This window comes from Bombus fervidus, chromosome 1 (assembly GCF_041682495.2).
Source record: "Bombus fervidus isolate BK054 chromosome 1, iyBomFerv1, whole genome shotgun sequence".
Taxonomy (NCBI): Eukaryota; Metazoa; Arthropoda; class Insecta; order Hymenoptera; family Apidae; genus Bombus; species Bombus fervidus.
In genome coordinates this window covers 6,846,345-6,866,523 of record NC_091517.1, presented here as the reverse complement: position 1 = coordinate 6,866,523, position 20,179 = coordinate 6,846,345, and the positions used below count along the sequence as shown (strand labels likewise).

Below are 20,179 nucleotides of genomic sequence, written 5' to 3'. Positions count from 1 at the left end.
CATATTTTTAATGTCTTATTTATTCCTAAATTTAATACTTATAATATTCCTATGAATCGACTACGTAAAGATTTGAGAAGAATACAAATATTTTTGAATTCAAAACTCGTGCATAATAATTTTGCAAATTCGATATATTTAAAAGGTTCATATAAAAGGGAAAAAGATTGGTAGCAGCGTAATTGGCACTCCGAGTGCAAAGGATTGTCAATTATAAGCTAACTCGGGTGTCCTTGCAGAATCAATGTTCATTTAATGTGTAATTATTGGTCCGTTACGAGTTACGAGCCGGGGCTTCGGCAGCGCGAGAGACCGGCGAGAGTATTTTGGGGCTGAGGGAATACGGTTGCGGTGTGTTAGCATTAGCACTATCAGGTATGTATATAGACGAACCTGGCGCGAGGTTAGCGAGTCAGCCGCAAGAGGTTGAAAGTTGGAATTGCGTGAACGAACGCGACGCGAAATTGGCGAATCATTGAGACAGGCGGCGCAAGCAAACTATTTAACTCGATGCGGAATCGGGGAGACACTGGATTAGAAAGATTCTCTTTTGGATCGAGACGCGCGAATGAATCTGACGCGAAATCAGAGAATCGCAGGGAATGTTAGTAAAAGCTTCGTAACTAGATTAATAAGAATTGACTCGGGCAGTAATGTCGTATCTTGTAGATAAGTTCAATTATGTTATAGTTGTAGAAAACTGTAGAGAACACAACTATATCTATTGGAAACAAAACATTGTTACAAGTATGTATGTGTCGCGGATAAACGAGCATAATGTAATGTATCTTAAAGTTTAGTCGCACGGTTTTGACGCATTGGCAATGTCTTAAGATTTAAAATTAATAGCAGTTTCAAACTGATATCAAACTAAATTTAAACTGATTCGCAAATTCTGACGGGGAAATCCGACGATTGATCGGAAGGGAATTTTAGCCCGATCTCACTATACGACTATACTGATTGTTAGAAACGTAACGCGAAGTAGCACGATGATACTTTTCATGATGTTCTCTCTGTTCTGTCCGAGGAGTGTGATTTATTCAGTTCCTTATATACCTTGAAAAATCTGAAAATTTTCGTGGTAGGGGTTGAAAAATTTATCGTATACATATGGAAACCACAACATGTCAAGAGTTCTGGGAACGGCACCTCCGGATGTATCGTACACGCCTTGCGTTTTATCTATAAAGTACAACCGCTGCCGTCTTTCTTCATTGTTTAGATTTAGGTAAATGTTTAAGAGAAAGGCATTTCTGTTTTCTGAGTGCGCTTCAAGGAATTTGAAAAGTGCAGCAGGAGACAAGATATTCTCCATCTATATAACAGCTCTATTCTATTATTTATATTAATTAATATCAACTGTTGTTTTCATCAATATTCATCAACTCTATATGGTTGCCTGATAACATCAGAGGATAAGAGTAGATTAAAGATGTTCATTACAAATATATCTTATACATCCTACAATAATTTAAAACTACATTAAACAGTACATAAAAGTACACCATCCCAAAGGATAGAATTTTTAATCTGGCCCTCCTTTTGGAATTTTTTGAACATGTAAATCGAAAGTTGTTCTGGATTGTCTACTTGCTCTCAACATTGTTCCAAAGTATTATTTCGCTATTATATCTAATTTAAGAAATAATATGAAAAGCTGTATTTATGATAGAATGGATATTTCTCTACATCGTAACAAAGATAATACAATAAAGGGAATATGTAGACCTGAGAACAACCCAGAACAAAAATTTGAGCTAGCATAAGTATAAGGCTGATTGCTTTACTCTTGCGTCGACGCTGCCTCCAGACGACATTTTATCAATTTTCTCGAAAATGAAAGTAGTCGAATCGAGAATAAAGTATTGTATTCTTGTTCTTTCGGACGGTACACGTGTTTGCTAGTGAGATTAATTTCTAAAAGAAAATGTGAAAAAAGCTTCCGATTTTTCTAACACTTTGATCTACAGTAACTAGTGGAGATGAAACTTGGATCGGAGAAACAAAGATATTTTTCCGATTAGTTATTATGCAAATCATGTATAAAAGAAGATTAACATTTTGTGCAACGTCTTCCTAACATATAACTGCTGTAACGTCCTCTTTATTTTTCGAGATATTCATAAAAATATTTGTGATACCTTTTATCTTAGCGCTGGGTTCATGTATGGATATGATTATATTATACATGTGCTTGTGACGCAATGTGTTTATACGTTTATACGTAAAGACAGGGAGAGAGAAAAAAAGTAAAATTTATTTTTATAGTAGCTTATCTATTCGGGAGTATATATATTGTACAACTATATATACCAGTAAATGACAAATTTTCTTTCTTTGATATTTGAGTTAGATAATTGAGTTTCTTCATAAAAGAAACTATTAGAACTGTAATCTTTTTCGAATAAATGTTCATTTATATTCATAATTCTGGATAACAAGATATCTATAATAAAATATTCTATAGCGCTTATCGTTTAATCAGTTTAATGTAATGAAGCCAAATCTCATTTTTAATTGTAATGTATGTCAGGCATATATAAAATAAGTGTAATTATTGCCGTAAATAGGTGCAAACAATAAAGAGCAGTTAAATAAAATTTTGAACCCTAGAATCTCCCTGACTTCACCCGCACCACGTATATTACCACATTTTTCCCACATCTTCAAAGAAACGAGTTGATACTCTTTTCTTTCTTTCTCTCTCTCTCTCTCTCTCTCTCTCTCTCTCCCTCTTTCTCGTTCTTTCTGAAATACCTTTCGTGGTTCCTCGATGAGAGGATTAAAAATTCTTCGCTAGACCATACTATACTAAAACAGATCCGCACGAGGTTTGAATTTACAGAGGTGGATCCATACGAATCGCTCTGGCCATAGGAAGGGTCCATAGTCCATAACGGATCTCGTGGGCGCGCAAAAAACGCTGTATGGGGCTCGGCATGTTGTGAATCTCATACAGGTGGTATATATTTCCTCGAGTTTCGTGGGACTCTACGATCTGTGTCCGCTGCGGCGAAAGAGGTGGTCTCGGTCCGCGAGACCATTCGCTGTGGGCGTGCACTAATGACTTGAATTAAACTTGTTTCGTCAGGTCGTACCACCTCTCCGAAATCATGTGTTCTGTTGATCCACGGAAAAATATTGTACACGTGATTATATATTTCCGCGAACCGACTGAATTTCTCGATAGCCTCGTTTTGACTCCTTTTTTTATTCTTGTAGTTTAGATTAGGATATGACGGATATGATACAAAATGGGGAATTTCGTTCATTTTTATCTCTGTTAATGTATCAGAAATTATCATATGATTCAATTGATAAAAATTGAAATTCTTCATAAATGAATATTAAATTACATAATAAAAATTTTAAATTACCGAACGAATATTACTATAATGTTAATATTCGTTTGCCACATAATATATTCTGCTATAATATCACTAGTAATAATAACCTTATAATTAATACAACATTAAATTCCAATTAAAAAATTCCAATTAATTACGATTTTTAATCCTAAGACTTTTTTTTCACCTTGTGCGATTTATAGAAAAAGTAATTCTTTGGCATAGTAAAAACATTGAATAATTGATTACAATTGCATATTTATAAGGCGAAAGTTAAGATATACTTTTATTTTGTTCGAAGTAAAGTTTTTCCAAATTTCCGGAATTTGTTTGAATTCTATTAAGATCATACACATTGTATTAACATTCGTACTCGCATGTACATATTACGTACTCTTGGATTATTAACCGTTTCATGCTCCATGTTGCGTGTACGCAATTGTGTCTATTCTGATAATTAACCTTAAATTTTAGTATATTATATCTTATATAGGAAAATATCAGAAAAAGTTTGTTTTTACTATTAATAATTGATAACTTAAAGTTTCTCCATAGTCCTGAAAAAATAATGTGTCATTAATCAAAAAAATAATGTATTATCAACTGCCATTTTGATAGTATCTAATCAAAGAGAAATCAAATATTTTGCGATTGGACTATCGTATGTCATGTATTAAATGCTAATCATAAAGTATACATAAAATTTTGGGAAAGGAAACCTTGAAAGCCCAGTGATGGTGAACTTGTCTTGATATTTGTTACTACAATATGTATGTACATATTTCGATATGCAGCTAGACAGGTTCGAATGAAAAAAGGTACATGGTACGATCGAAATGACGTGCGTCATCAGTCATCAAGCACGTGATAAATTACCGAGGAGATAATGCTTCCATCGTTTTTCTTGGTAAATCGAGTTGCACTCGAAGCGACGTTTTTTTAGCTTGCCCAACTTATTACGAGGAATTTAAATTCGAGTTCATTTAAATTTAAATAATTGCGTAAATACCTTTGAATCTTATGTTTTCTGCCAGAGAATATCGTAAAATATATTTGAATATATTTGAATATCATACATGCAAAAAGAATTGTTACGCTTTTAATATTTATTTAAAAAATTGCAAGCATTGAAATATGTCGCGATATGCGGGAGATTTAAAAGAATAAATTTGTGTAACGCACTGTCCGAAAATAACGAAGTTACGTTACCCTATACCGTATTCGATCCTTATCACGTTAGGTTATCTTATTTTATTAATCGTTTTATTATTATACGAATAAGAATGACGAAAGATATATTTAAGTATCAAGTAATCACGTTAGTAATCATATCCGATTATTACCATATGAAATGTCACTTTATAAAATAAAACATTAGTTGTACGTTATTAATTGTAAGTTTCTTATCTTCTAAATCATATATATATATATATATATATATATATATATATATATATATATATAATCAAAGTAAAATATTTTGTTTCGTTATTTGTAAGATTTGTAAGAGTTATCAATCTTCGAATCCAAAATGCCTTGGAATGAAGTTGCTATAATCTCTTCATTTACAAATCTCTTCCAAATAATTGATGGATTATAAGGTTGCTTAGGTAGAATAAGAAATATTTTTAACACTCCCCAAATATCCGAACACTAAATTTATATTTGCAGAAATATTCATGCCATTTTCTCCTTTAAATTTACTTAACTAAATTACACAAATATTCTGATTACGCGTTAATGTCGGAATAACAAAGTTTGATATCTTTGTTATAAACTTTCTTGACATTGAATATGTATGATTTATAGCAGAAGGAAGAGTATGAATCATATCTATGTGTGATTCTTCCCGTTTAATATAGTGGATGATAATTCATCATCACAATAAAACAAAATTTAGTGGGTGATAATAGCGCACCAAATTCAAACTTCAAACAAATGACATTTCATATGCATCGAATACGTGATATTCGATGACATTCTACTGGTTTACCATTGTCAATAAAATTTCTTTCTTTTTTTCATTTTTCAGGACTGTTGAAGTGTTATTGCGATATTTGCACGGACACCAATCACACGTGCGAAACCGATGGTTATTGCTTTGCTAGCACCAGCTTGGAGAATGATATGACCACATATGCCCGGAGGTAACGTATTTGCATGTGTATTTAGCCACGACAGTAATTTCTCACTGACCAAAAAAATCAAATTCTCTTTAATCGTCGATTTGTCGTTTTCAGTCGACAAAGGTTAATCTTTCGAACGACCCATTTGTTTCTACTGAGTTTACGAAAACGATGATTTTGTTCGAAAATCGTTTTGATTTTTTAATCCTTCGATATTTCGACAATCATGAATAAATTATTTACACGTTTCTATTAAAATTGAATATATGTTACATTTATATTGAATTGGAACATGTAAATGACAATTCAAACGACTTACGTACGTATAGATATTACGTTTACGAAATGTAATGGGTTGTAATATACATATATAAAAGTTATCTACTATACGCAACGATACAAGTTACAAATTCCATTACGATCCAACATTTGTGAGGAATATTTAAGACAAAATATTTTTTTATAGTATACGACATAATACGACTATCATGATTATATAGTTGGTAAAATTTTAAACAAATCCAAAAATGTACATACAAGTCACGAAAGTATGTTTGTAAGTCACTTATTGTATGTTTGCAATAAATGCCATAACTTTTATATACAGAGTGGTTCACAAATTGGTTAACAAGATGTTTGAGCTCATAGTTTAACAAATAAAATGTTTCGAGTAAAAATTGTGTCCTTTTGTATCTTGTTCTTCTATGTTTATTTTGTATCTTTTCAGTAGTACCATATATTCTTTTTGTCATAGTCTTCTATCTATAGTTTTCATTAGTTTTGGAATATCAATGTTACTTATGTATCTACGTTGAAGTAGTAAGTGGCAAGTCAAAAACGAATCAAATTAGTATCGAATGAAATGAATTCGTTTTCTAAGATAGTATAAAGATATGACAAGAGAAATATATGGTTCTATTCAGAAATGTACTAAGTACAGAATGATTTTTGGTTTTTATGAAGAAAATGATATTTTTGAAATTTTGTTTACATTAGTAAATTCCTCATTTGACGCCAATGAACATTTACTCGAAACATTGTATTATTTAATTTACTAAGTTCATTAAGTTCAAATATTCTAGATTGCGGGGAGTATCTCGTGTAATATCGCAATATTACATGAATTGTTTTGAATTGTCATTTATATGTTTAATAGTTGAACGTAATACCACTACCGTTAAATTTCTACATTGAAACGGACTTTGCGATAAATTTCGTAACAATGGCAAATCATGACATTAGGGGATGAACAATATCGATGTTCATATCAGGGACTAGTAATTAATTTTACTACATCTATGGACGTAAAACAATATTTGCTTCGCGTAATCGCGTTATCTGAAATAAATAGAAACAATATCTGTCCGCGATAATCGCGGCAAACAATGTGCTTCCCCAACTCGAGTATCCGGCAAAGTGATTTTTTAACTTAATTCCAGCGTTAATTGGACGTTATTGAGGAATAAATTATGGACAGAGTAATAAAACGAGCGATCAACCAGCGCGGTGTACCGGTGAAGCTTGTCGGTAATGCGTTCCTTTCGTGAAACGCACCACGTAGAATAAAACAAATTAAATATGTAAATATGTCGGATAAAGATTATCATTATCCTTCTTACATATGTAGATGTTTTATTGCCAGTTTTAAATTATGCTCGTTTTATCGAATTCCATATAACGAATTCGCCGTGAAACATATCCGGATTTGCTATCAGAGCTAATAATTGTTTGATTTTTAAGGTAGCTTAAAAAATTTCAATTTTATGGTAATAGAGTAATAATTTACAAAATGGAATCTTGTTAAATTATATTTGAGTATATTTTGGCGTAGACTAAATTTGTTTAAATACAATATTGTTTTTAAGTAAAGTTACTTCATTTATGAAAATTTGATATTTCTACTTATGGTCATTAATCCTTTTAATTTCTGATTATTCATGTACGTGAAACATAAGTCAAACGACTTGATGATGTATGACTAACTTAAACGATTGACATATTGAAATTAATGCAACGAGTTTAATTTTTTCTTTGAATTTGAAATACCTAATCGTAGGTAGGTACAATAAATACTAGATTAATTAACGAAAAATTTGAGTATTGAAAGTGATTCGAGCAGATACGAGAAAGTAAAAACTTCGATATTAAAAAAATCCCAATATACAAACTCAAAATCTTTGATGCTAAACAAAAATTTCATTGAAAAAAACAAATACTCAAAAGTTGCAATATTCGATCGAAAATTTTAATATTAAAGAACATCATTACTCGAAACATTAAATATTCAAGAATTTGAAGAGTCAAATTCCAAATTGTTTCTTCCGACGCATTAAATCAAAAGTAATCTAATCCAGAATATTTTTTTAAGCGCGTCCAAATATGTAATAAGTCAACAATTATTCGAATAACAAATTATTAGAGCGTATTTGAAAAAAAAACAGATTCCATTGATTATAATTAATTGTCCGTTTCAATACTTTCAATTCAATGATTTTCCAAAACAACTGAAAATTCCATTTTAAAGACTCGATTCCTCAACACACGAAGCTGTCGAAATAATACGGGGTCTGACCGAATAACATGTAAAAGCAGGCACGATGTGATTTCTTACGTAAAAATAAGAAAAGTATACAGAATACAATTTTTTCACTTTCCACTTAGTTTTCGAGAAAGTCGAGTTTGAAAATTTATCGGGTATATTTGAACATGACTAATTCCACAATGGACAGGACTAAATAATCGCCAGGAGGTCATTCTATGTGTGAAAATTAATCGAATATGTGGAATAAGATTTTTTCGCAAGACACTGCGTTTCCGAGAAAAAAGAATTTGAAAATTTATCATACGCGTGTACTAGGCTGATTCTTAACTAGACACGTTCAAATTCTACTCTCTTGAAAATGAAGTCTTAAAAGAAACAATTTTATTCTACATTTTTGACTTGTTTACACATGTAGAACGGCCTCCTGTCGATTATGTATTTAGTCCTGTTCAGTCCGAAATTAACCATGTTCAAGTATACTTAATAAATTTTCAAATTCGACTTTGTTGAAAACTAAGCCGAGAATGAAAAAATGTTGTTCTATATTTTGTCTTACTTTTACACAAGGAATTACACGCCCGTGTTTACATGTTATTCGGTCGAATCCTGTATATATTCTGGCTCATTCTGAGTACTAGGACAGCTCTGATTTCCCAAGTTGTTTCGATCATGTTCATCGCGAAAGCAAATTCAACGATCCCGTTCTCTTACGTCATGATTACGATCGATTCCCTCGTTGTAGTTTCCAGGAACATTTAACCGCTTTTTTCAGTTAGCCCTGCCAAGGCATGATTAGCGTCTATTTTGGCAGTTTCAACGCGACGGAAACGAATTATTGTTGTCGGCCGGTGGTCGCGTTGGTAACGCTTCAACGTAGCCGTTCTCGCGATTTTTGATTCTCGTCGCTACGAAAATACGAACCAAACGGAAGTGGAAAGGTCTCGTGAAAACACCCAATAGTAACTATCATCTGCAATCTATGTTCTACACCTCACTTTTTTTCAGTTGATTTTTTTGTTCTCGATTAACGCGTGGGGGTAGCCATGAATTTAGCCCTAGGGAAATTCTAGCAGAGTGAACAATAGGTACTTATTATTTATAATTTATATTATGTAATCCTCTATAATCGGATAAAATTATGGTTAACTATTATTTCTAACTCTTTTGACAAGAATAGCAATTATACATACATATTTCTATATGTGTTATATATATATAGTACTGATATCTTTAACAATAATTCGAAATTATGTATTTTGAAGATTATAACGCGCTCCCACTATAGCTGTGTCGTTTTTTATTCAAGTTATTTGTCTGACTTTGTACTTTTATAGTAGAATTGTTCTGAGAATTGGTAGATGAGAAAGTATCACGTATATTTCTATCTTCTTCCTTAATATAGTATATCATAATATATAATAAGAATATGAAATAATTAGACCGTGGATGTTTATGTAAATTTCACACTCTTACCAAACAAAGAAGAATAATAACAAAAAAATGCAAGTTAAAAATTATAACCAGTAAGTCTTTTGCTTTGCACATTTTCTATTATATTTATATTTTATTTTGTATCTTATACACTTTTGCTATTTTTCAATATTTGATAAATGCATTAACTCCAGACATACTCGTAGTTGGGAATTTCGGATATTTTATAAAAAGCAAAGATGGTTGTTGCTGTTTCTGAGACGTTATATTTCTTCATTGGTAAGAGATCGTTAATCGATTCCATTTTTATCTGTGTTACAAAAAGGTAGATTTCAATGGTTCTCGGAGCAAATAGTACGAATTCCGTTAACTAACTCACAAAATCACTGACTTTGTAAATTGTAAACGGCGAAACATTGTTTATTATCGATGAAGATAATCACTTGATAACGGCGTAAGGCGTAAAATTGCTTATTATGTATTAGATAATATAAAGAATGAAATATGTAATATATATTCGGTCAAGCAGTTGCAGTTATTTTTATTTATTGCCTCTATTCTCGTATCTAAATCGAATAAAATAGGCTGGATCTATATTGGTCAGATTTCATATTGTTTTATCCACTCTTTTTCTGCGTTTTAGTGAAAGGAGCCGCCGATTTCAAATCATATCTCTACATAAAATTTCCAGTTAAACAAGCAAATAATTAAAGAAATAACATTTCGCATTAGTACAAAAGAGCCATCGTATATAATATGCTTGCTTTATGTTGATAATAATAAACTTGGTAAAGAGAATTTACATCGATTTGATATACACTACAGCTCGTATGATCGTTTAACAACATGACGTGGATAGCATAGCAAAGAGTATAATATATATCATACGATACAATACGATACGATACGATACGATACGATACGATACGATACGATACGATACGATACGATACGATACGATACGATACGATACGATACGATACGATACGATACGATACAATACGATACGATACGATACGATACAGTATGATGCGCAATTTTGAAATCGGATGAAATCGAGCGAGACGATCTGTGACGGCTTGATGCCTGAGGTCACAGACATACGGACGGGACCTCAATGTTTAATGCGCTAGGCGGGTAATTCGGATAATTCAGCCGGAGATCGTATTGAAAATAGCACGACCGAGATTATTTGATTGGTCGAAACGAGAAAGCAGCACGAGACAATTTCCTGCTATCGACCGATTACAGAATGAAGTGGTTGATACGCGAATCGTATTAAATATTAAATTTTCGTTTCATACTTGGTTTTTCTTTTACAAGCATGTTCAGTGTCTTTTTTTCGCGTTTCTTGATTGTAGTATATATATACGTACAGTGACTTTCTATGAATGCATATATAATATTGTATGATAGTGTATACTTTATAAATTATTTTGAAATTTAATTAGTTCTGTAACGAGACTCGACTATTAAGAGTGTATTGGTAAAGTTTGAAACGAATTTGTAAATTTATATAAAAGTTACAAGATATTAGTGCAAGCATATATTTTTTAAAGATTACTAAAGTATAAGAGGCAATTATTTATTATATTAGTATCTAAGCTACAATATATGGTCTCACCTGATATTGATATCTTGCTTTACGGCACTGTTATTATTCATAGCGAAAAATGCTTCAGGTGAAAATTAAATGGCTTGAAGGGAAAGAAATACAAAAATAGTGCCTTACGTCTTTCGTTGTCTTTCATACTACAGTTTTTACAAAATAAAAGTTTATCTACCGAATTAATAGCTTCACTAATCTCAATTTTTTTATTTTCAATAATCTATTCTTTAACTCCTATTTACTTTCAAGTTTTAATTTATAAAAACAAAAAGATACATTTACGTATAAAAAGAAAATCTTCTGTATGTATATGGACATACTTATCACACAATACTTCACACTTATACTTTCAATGCTAATCTAGCTACTGAAATCCACTATTTTCTTTTGACAGTCTACCGAATTCTTTGAAATAAGTTATTTCAAATAACAGTTGAATTTTATTATGCGCAAAATACTTGGTCGAAAGAAAGAAAAAAAGAAAGGAAGTAAATAAGAAAGGGACGAAGAAAAGAAGAAAGAAAGAAAGAAAGAAAGAAAGAATACGTTATACATATGTATAGCACATACATACATACGTAGGTGATGGAGAACGAACTGTTGAAAGTAAAGGTGGTATTGTGATGTTGTGAAAGGTGCCTCGATCGAAAGCAATGGTTCCCACCGGAAGAACCGCAGTCCTGCAACAGAAAGCCGGGTATCTATCGGTCCAGAATCTGCTGCGATAAAGAGTACTGCAACCTGAATTTATATCCGGCCTTGCTATCTCCCGACTCGCCTGAAATATCCTCAGGTATTCTTTTCGCTGTTCTCGACCAGCGTAGAAAACCTTCCACCTACGTGTTTTCTATTTTTGCCCCATTCTAATCTTTTGTTTCTTTTTTTGTTCCATGCCTTGTTTTATTATTAACAGGAAATAAATAGCCAATGAAATGATTGTTTAGGTTTTCAAAAATCAATTGTTCTTTATAAAAAGTTTCCATACAAATTTTATATTACGAGAAAGATTGGACTTTCGCAAAATTTTACATTTAAGTAAATTCACGAGTCAAAGTTTTCCCGATGTGAATAATAATTTACACCAGCAGTTATCTTATAAAAACTAATAATTGAATTAAAATACGTACGAAACTACGATACACCTATTCTTACCTATTCTCTTATTCTGTATGCTTTGTGTTCGCTATATATGTATATAATAATTCGCTTTTCACGGATTATCACATTTTGAAACAATGAATTCTGTCAATATACATATTTGTTAATTTGAGAACATCTGAATTTTATAAGATATGAATTTGTATTTTATTAAAAAAATAACGCATCGTATACAATTGATGCTTTTTGTTCAAAGAAAAGAAGACCATCGTAATAAATTATACATCTGGCATAACGTAGTCACATAAAGTATAATACTTTTTATGATCTGTCGCTAGTACCTAATCTTGTAGTCGATGTAATTTACGAAATTAATCGTTAATTCTACAACACAAACGTTTTCAAACAACAAATTTTTGCAACTGCTAAAGCTTTCACCTGTCGCGAATAATACTTCCGATTATCGATTATTAACTAAATAACATGTTATACTATTATACCATTCAATGTTAAAGTTTGCAATTATTTTTGAATAAACTATGATAATCGATAGATCGATAAGCTATATAATTTATTTGGACAAATTATTATCTAATGATAATGTTTGTAATTTTTTTTGTTAAATTCTTATTCGTTCATGAAGTATACAATTTTTTGTATGTAATAATAACGTTGGAAGCCTTTTTGGATAAATTATTACTCGATGATAATGTTTGAAATTTTCTTTAGATAAACTACTATATATATATCGAGTAACATAGAATCTGTAATTCTTTTTGTATAAACTACGTATTATCCAATTTCTTTGATGCACCAATACTGTATACTTGTATCAAGTACTCGCAATATTTTGGATCATTCATGGCTGTTTGCGCATTTCGCATTTCTGCCGAAGAAAACTCACATTAACAAGGTTCGTAAATATTTTCCGCGGCCAGTGGATACGCTGTTAGTTACCATTCTCCGAATATATTCCTGCTCACAAACGTTTCAATGCAACTTTTTGTAAACATAGGTTAAAAATGCGCCGTTAGTAGATATAGAAGAATATCGAATAAAATTTGTGTCGAAACTGAATTAAAATAAAAATAAAAATAAAAATAAATAAATATATTACTGAGAATTGAATTACAAAATAATAGAAAAAAGATTATTGAAAGATAAATAAAAAAAGATTACTTGAATTACAAAAATATCGATTGGCTATTTATTTTCTATTAATGTGATATTTTTTTCATTTGTTTTATTCTTCAGTTTTTTATTAACATATTTGTGCGACGATTCGCGAGGCGCAGAACAATAATATTATGTGCATTTAGGCGCGAAAAAGCCGTGTTCCGCTGCAAACGCAAGCAATACACTAATTCATTGGTGTATTCATCATCCTGTTGGTTAGGATTAGAACTTAGGAGACACGCGTAACTGGTATGCCCCGAGTTTTATAAATCGATGCTGGGACGAAATTGCAAAATGATTCTCGTAATGTTTACCCATAGGGTTTGTCACACTTTGCCACCGATACGATTGATTCCGGAAAGAAAAAGAAATTGTGATTGCGATTGAAAACTGTGTCGATCTTTGCGCCACTTTTTCGATACGATCCCAAGTAAAAGAAAACAAAGTTTTTCCAAGCAGTTCATTGTCACTATCGTGCTGTTATTTGGTTGGATCGGAATGGAAGTTGTGCTCGTTAGAACAGATAGAAGGGAGAGTAACGATGATGGAACTTCATTGTTACGATTATATAACTGTTGTGTTACAACCTGCAATACCTGCTTTGAATAAAATTGGCTACTTGAGTTATGTATATAGATATATGTATACTATTATTACAATTTCATTGTATTTGTATAGTAAGTCAGAAAAATATTCAGATATTGATATAGATTTGTCTCTTATGCCCTATATTTTATGTAAATATGTAAAGAACAAAACTATTATGTTATGTTATAAAAATGTTGTTATGTTACAGCGTAGTACAAAAATCAATGATAATTAAATATTTCTATATACTAAAATTACGAAATTTTTTTATGTATTGCATACGCTTAATCGAATACTACCTACCACTCGCGCAAAATAATAGCAAATTAATTATAAAAAAAGTAGATGAACGAAGAGTTGATATTATTTTACGATAATAATAATTATTATTATTTTACGCGAGCATTACAGTGGTCTTAAGCGTTTCGTGGCAGCCGTATTGCAAAGATTTACATTTAGCCTAAACACAACAAATACATTTATCATATTCATTTTTGAATTATAGTAAGCGTTTACAATTCTTGTAGCTTCGCATAGTAGCGGACAAAAGTTTAAGACGATGATTTGTAAACAGGATTACAAACATCTTATACGCATATGTATATATTCTTCTATTCGGTTTGTCTCTTTGGAATAACACAGCTGTATGTTTGACCTTCGTAATCTTATTAAATACGTATCGTTACTAAATACAAACAATGTAGAAGTTACAACAGTTAACTACCGCTTAGCACTTGTAAACAGTGGACATTAGTTTAAGACGATCTGTGTAAAACGTGAGTACGAGTACAGTTTTTGAACATTTTGATTCTGGAATGTCAAAATCATTGTTTAGTGTACCTTTTATTGCTTAAAATTCATTTAGGTAGGAACAGACTATGGGTAAATCAAAGAATTTACTTGAAAACGAAAGGGAAGAAATCGTAAGGCTGCGAAAGTAAAGTAAAACCTTCACCGAAATAGCAAATATAGTGAACAGGTCAGAAACGGCTTGTAAGCAAGCTTGGTATAAATTTTTGAAGGCAGGCATGTATCGCGATCAACCGAAAAACGGAAGACCACGGAAAACAACGCTGAAAATGGATCGCCGGATTCATCGGTTGAGCGAAAAGGATTGTTTTCGTAGTGCAAATAATATTGCTGCGGAGATAAACTACAAAAAACGATACATAAATTAATGTTAGAACTGTTAGGAGAAGACTTTAACTTAAGTGGGTTAAAACCTCAAAAGAAATCACTGCTGAGTTCTAGAAATCGAAAAAGACGACTTGCATTTGTTAAAGCTCATAAGCATTGGACGAGTAAAGATTAGCAAAAGGTATTGTTTTCGGACGAATCGAAATTCAATCGCGTCTCTTCCGACGAGATACGGTATATTAAACGTCAAATTGGCAAAACTTTGAAAACACAGTGCGTTTTAAAAAGTCTTAAACATGGTGGTGGAAACGTTATGGTGAGGGCGTGTTTTTCTCGAGGCGGCCCTGATCCGATATGTCGTATCAATGGAATTCTGCACCGTTTTCAATACATGGACATACTCAAGAACACAATGTTGCCTTTTGCACGCAACAATATGAGTGATGATTGTATTTTTCAAAATGATAATGATCCGAAGCATGCGGCTCGGGTTGTGAAACAGTGTTTTGAAGAAGAAATATTACCGTGCTGCCGTGGCCTTCGCAATCACCAGACATTAAATTAATCGAGAATTTGTGGAGTATCATAAAAAAGACAGTACAAGGTTATAAACCGAAAAATTTAAATGAACTTTACAATTGAAAAAGCTTGGAGTAATATTACGGTAGATTAATGTAAAAAATTAATAGATTCTATGCCAAGAAGATGTATCGAAGTGATAAGAAATAACGGATATTAGACAAAATATTGGATTTAAACAAAAATTGTGTATATTTTCTTACCAAAAATTAATATTTTTTGTGTAGTCTTAAACTTTCGACCGACGAAATATTATAAGATTTCGTTCCTTTTTTTATAACTTAGCTACTGACCAAAATATCAAAATGAAATTTTTTTTGTAAGTGTACAAACGAATGTCTAATTGTTTAATACCAAAAGTAGAACATTGTATTTATATTTTTTTATGGAAAGTAAATCAATTATCTTCCATTTCGTTTTAAACTTTTGTCCGCTAGTGTACGTTGTGCATCGGGCCTTTAAGGTCGCTCCCTTATAAACAGAAGATAAGCGGTCGGCAACCAACACTAACATATCCGCTGCCACAAACGTACAACTATAGGCAGAAATACGCTGTGTACCAGCAGTTCTTTGTGAATATCTCGGGAATTAAACGAGTTGAGCCCTTATATGGGTAGGAAAAAGTTATACAAAATATCAATTACAATTACTACAATATATTCAAAAATCATCGAAATCGGAGTCCAGTTAGTCTTTCTACAGTTTTACTTTAAAACTTTCTAACGATCCAATTCAAAATTATTCGAAGCAAGTTTGCTTCAAGCAGAGCTTTCTGCTATTATTACATTTGCTCTTTGATATGTACTCCAATCTACCGTTTATACAGTAGCAGTTTAACGAATATTGTTTTCAATTATCATTATCGTGTTATATAGAAAATAGCAAACGTTCTGACAATGAGAGGACGTATGAGAGAAAAGCATATTCCTTGCATTATGCTAAATAATTTTAAGAAAAACTTGTAAAAAGATCGAAATATCAACGAATGTGTAAAAAGATGTTTCGACGCCTGCTACCATTGCAATGTCGTAATACCGCCTGATCGGAAGCGAAGGAAGCGTAATCGCGAGATTTAAAAATAGAGATTTCGGAATTGAGAATAACCGAGCAGAACTTTTTAAACCAGCCAATACACTTTGCGATTTTATTTCGTGACTAGATTGTTTCCTTATAACATTCATTATAATTGCCATCGATTCAATTAATCGATTCAATTTTCAATCGCAAATACGCATGAAACTGTCCCATTAAAGAATTCTATGGACCTTTTTATTATTTTTTATTCTTTCGTTATTTTTCTCTTCTCCTTTTTATTACAGTACTTCAGCTTAATCGGATCTTTAACCAGATAAATAAATGATCGGTTAAACCAGAAACATATAGTAATTATTATTTATCTGTTCTTAAATGAAAAGAATGAATTATATAATGTTGTTTACCTGAACAAAAATGTGACTAGTTAAAGGTGCATATCCATTAAATCACCATCTAACCGGACGTTTACTGTATTATGTTATGCGTAGAAACCGTTTTTCACGGAAATATTTTTCCATTCGACCTCGATTCAATTCTACATAATACATATGAATATGAATATGAATATGAATCTAAGCCCTATTTACTACCAATATGACGCTCGCCCACATCTTCTTATATCATAGCTAACCGTGAAAACAGGCGCAATAACGAATTTCCTAACGAGATCATTAACTGCATTTCTTGCAGTCGTATGTATATACATAGCAAGTATCGTGATCATAAATGTAGTGTCCGTGTTTCTTTTCTCCTTCTCTCCCACTTTCTCATTATTTCCTTTCCTATTTTTTCTTTTTCCTCTTTATCTATCCCGTATTTTGCGTCCGCATTTTGCCCCTTTCCAATTCACCAACATACTTTTCTCTGTGAACACATATGTTTGGAATGTGCACTTGATTAAAATTTCGTCGCTCATAAATACCACTCTTTCTCTCTGGAACCACTCAAATCTCCCTTTTCTCGACTCTCGTGTTTCATATTTTACATTTGTTAACGCACCACTATTTAAGTTCAAATAGCGTGAGGCGTCCACGTTATGTACTCATAGCTTAACATGAACATATTCCCCCTATCGCGGATCGAACTTTATACAGCTGGAGATCTGATATATTTTTCTTAACATGATTCGTGTTACGTGAGCCATCGTAATTTATTTTAAAATCCTAGAAATGTTTGAAAGATCGTAAAGTTAAATCTTAAACAAATAAGATGAATACAAGGACAGATTGGCTATAATTAGTAAAACAAATACAATATTACGAACAATGTTACGGAATAACCTAAATCAAATCTAATTAAAGCTATTTTAATCATCTATGACTCAATGATATCAATTAATAATTAAAATAATTAAAAATTTCCAATCTTCCTCCGTTTTATAATAGTTTCTTAGAAAGCCCAGAACTTAACGACCAACGGCTAACGATGTATCATCTTCGACATTTTTTCTGTCAACTGTGTACATTTGTAGTTATATGTCGGATCCAAGCCACCTTGTACATTATATATTCTTAGCCTTCGAATTGGATCGGCTGCGAATCAAGCTTTTTACCTGCGTTAATTTCAGGGTCTCGAAAATAACAGTGAGATCGTTTTTGAAAGAAACTGTTCGAAGAGCAAAAGAACAGAGAGGAGCTCGATGTTTGGTCAGTGACGTAAAATCTTCTCAGGTTTACGATTCTGTTCGTGTTACGCTTTCACGTACATACACTCACAGTTTGTCTATTAAAACTAAAACAGGTGAGAGCTCACGAAGCTATAGGAACGACGTGTTACACGCATCTAAATAGAGTATACAGTATAGAGCATAGAATAGACAACGTTGTTCTATGATGAGTTTCTTTCTTTCATGACCTTGAATGCTTCTCCACTGAGTATCTGTTACTTGCTCAGTTCGTTACTTGGTTTCTTTTTCGCCGGTATGGATATCCATTGGATTGGAGATTGGAGAGGTCGTTAACGGTCTTCAAATAAAAACGGATTATCCAACTTAAGAGACTTTTGTTAATACCTCGTAAAACGATTGATTAACGTAGGCTGTAGTAGTATTCCTATATCTGATATATTTTATGATAATCCTCTAATCCTTGGCAATGTTTAAATTTCGCAACGTTTAAGATACCCAGATAATACCGTTATAATATGCAAATTCTTAAAGAGAAAGTTCTTCCTCGCTGCATACATACATATATACAGTAGGTACGTATCTACTACCGCTCAAAAGTATTTGAGCACTTGCTTATTTTTGGTAGAATGTATTTTAGAATCACAAGAAAACGTACATTGTGTATTGATAAATCGAAAGAAATGCATTCTGTATCATTATTTTTTTGTTATGATATGATAAAATTAATTTTGTTGTGATATGAACAAGTTATGGCACAATTTTTCAATAAAATTGATAATATAACATTCTGGGAAAGTTATTTATCCTCAACAAATAATCAGATAAGAAAAGATTTTCTAAATCTATATTGTGATTAATTCAAACAATAAAGTTTCAAACCGATACATACATCGATTAATCGCGTTTCAAATTTCAATATACTGTTGATCAATTTTTAAACAAGTAATTAGAATGTATTGTTTGTTGATCCTAAAAAAAATTATGAATATTGCTGTTAATCATTAGCTTCTGATTAATTTGTACATTTTACTAATATTCGTGTACTGTTGTTAGAAATTAGCTAATGTATCAGAATACTCAATGGACGTTAGTATGTAGTGATATGTATTGTATATATGTACATGCATAGTTAATTAATTTCGGTGAATTATCATCCATTATAATTCATTCAGAGCAATTTAAATTTTCTGTTCTAAAAAATACAACTAATCATCTGAAATTGTTTCCTTCCTTTTTTTCACTCCCTTTTCCCGCTTTTATCTAACTTTCACTTTTCTAGTTTTTCCAATTTTTGCGTGACGTATTCTCATACAGCTCGACTACCATTGTGACACGTTTCGCGTGTAATCGATTATCGATTGGGCACAAATCCTTTGGCGCTCGATTCAGGAAAATAAATTCAATCCCATTTCAAGAATGGATTCAGCGTAAAAAAAAAACATACAGATATGTGTCATATTTTACATACGAAGTCGAATGGAAGAAATATTTTATATGCTCGGATTGACCTTCTTACTCAAGCTATATTGTTTGTTTTAATAAATTGAATCAATTTCGTTGAATTTTGCGTAAACGATGCTTAATATTGCTTAAGAATATCGACATCGGTGACAGTGATTAGCGATTACCTATCCGCTAAAGATATGTATTTCATTTTTTAAAATGCTTTTATTTAATATGAAATGTGTACTATGTATATATATTCCTATATTTTGTCTTGGGAAATTTGGTAAATAAAGCATAAACTTTTTCGTCCCAGATTCACATCGAAACACGAATAAAACGCGAAAATGTTAAAAATTCGATATTTTTTTGTTATTACATAATAATTTAATAATATAGTATAATATAATGTAGTATAATACAATACTTATACTAGCA

The 20,179-nt window shown here is 31.8% G+C and overlaps 1 protein-coding gene across 6 annotated transcripts in view; it reads left to right on the top strand.

The window, feature by feature from the left end:
- Positions 1 to 20,179, top strand: part of Babo (TGF-beta receptor type-1 babo) — a 67,644-nt gene that overhangs the window by 15,631 nt on the left and 31,834 nt on the right. For 4 of the 6 annotated variants that reach the window (XM_072022251.1, XM_072022169.1, XM_072022425.1 and 1 more), the window contains exon 2: positions 5,383 to 5,497. In XM_072022251.1, the coding sequence (XP_071878352.1) occupies positions 5,383 to 5,497 (115 nt within the window). Of the gene's footprint in view, positions 1 to 5,382; positions 5,498 to 11,693; positions 11,852 to 20,179 lie in introns of all 6 variants that reach the window. The other 2 variants (XM_072022333.1, XM_072022507.1) reach the window with 1 other exon arrangement.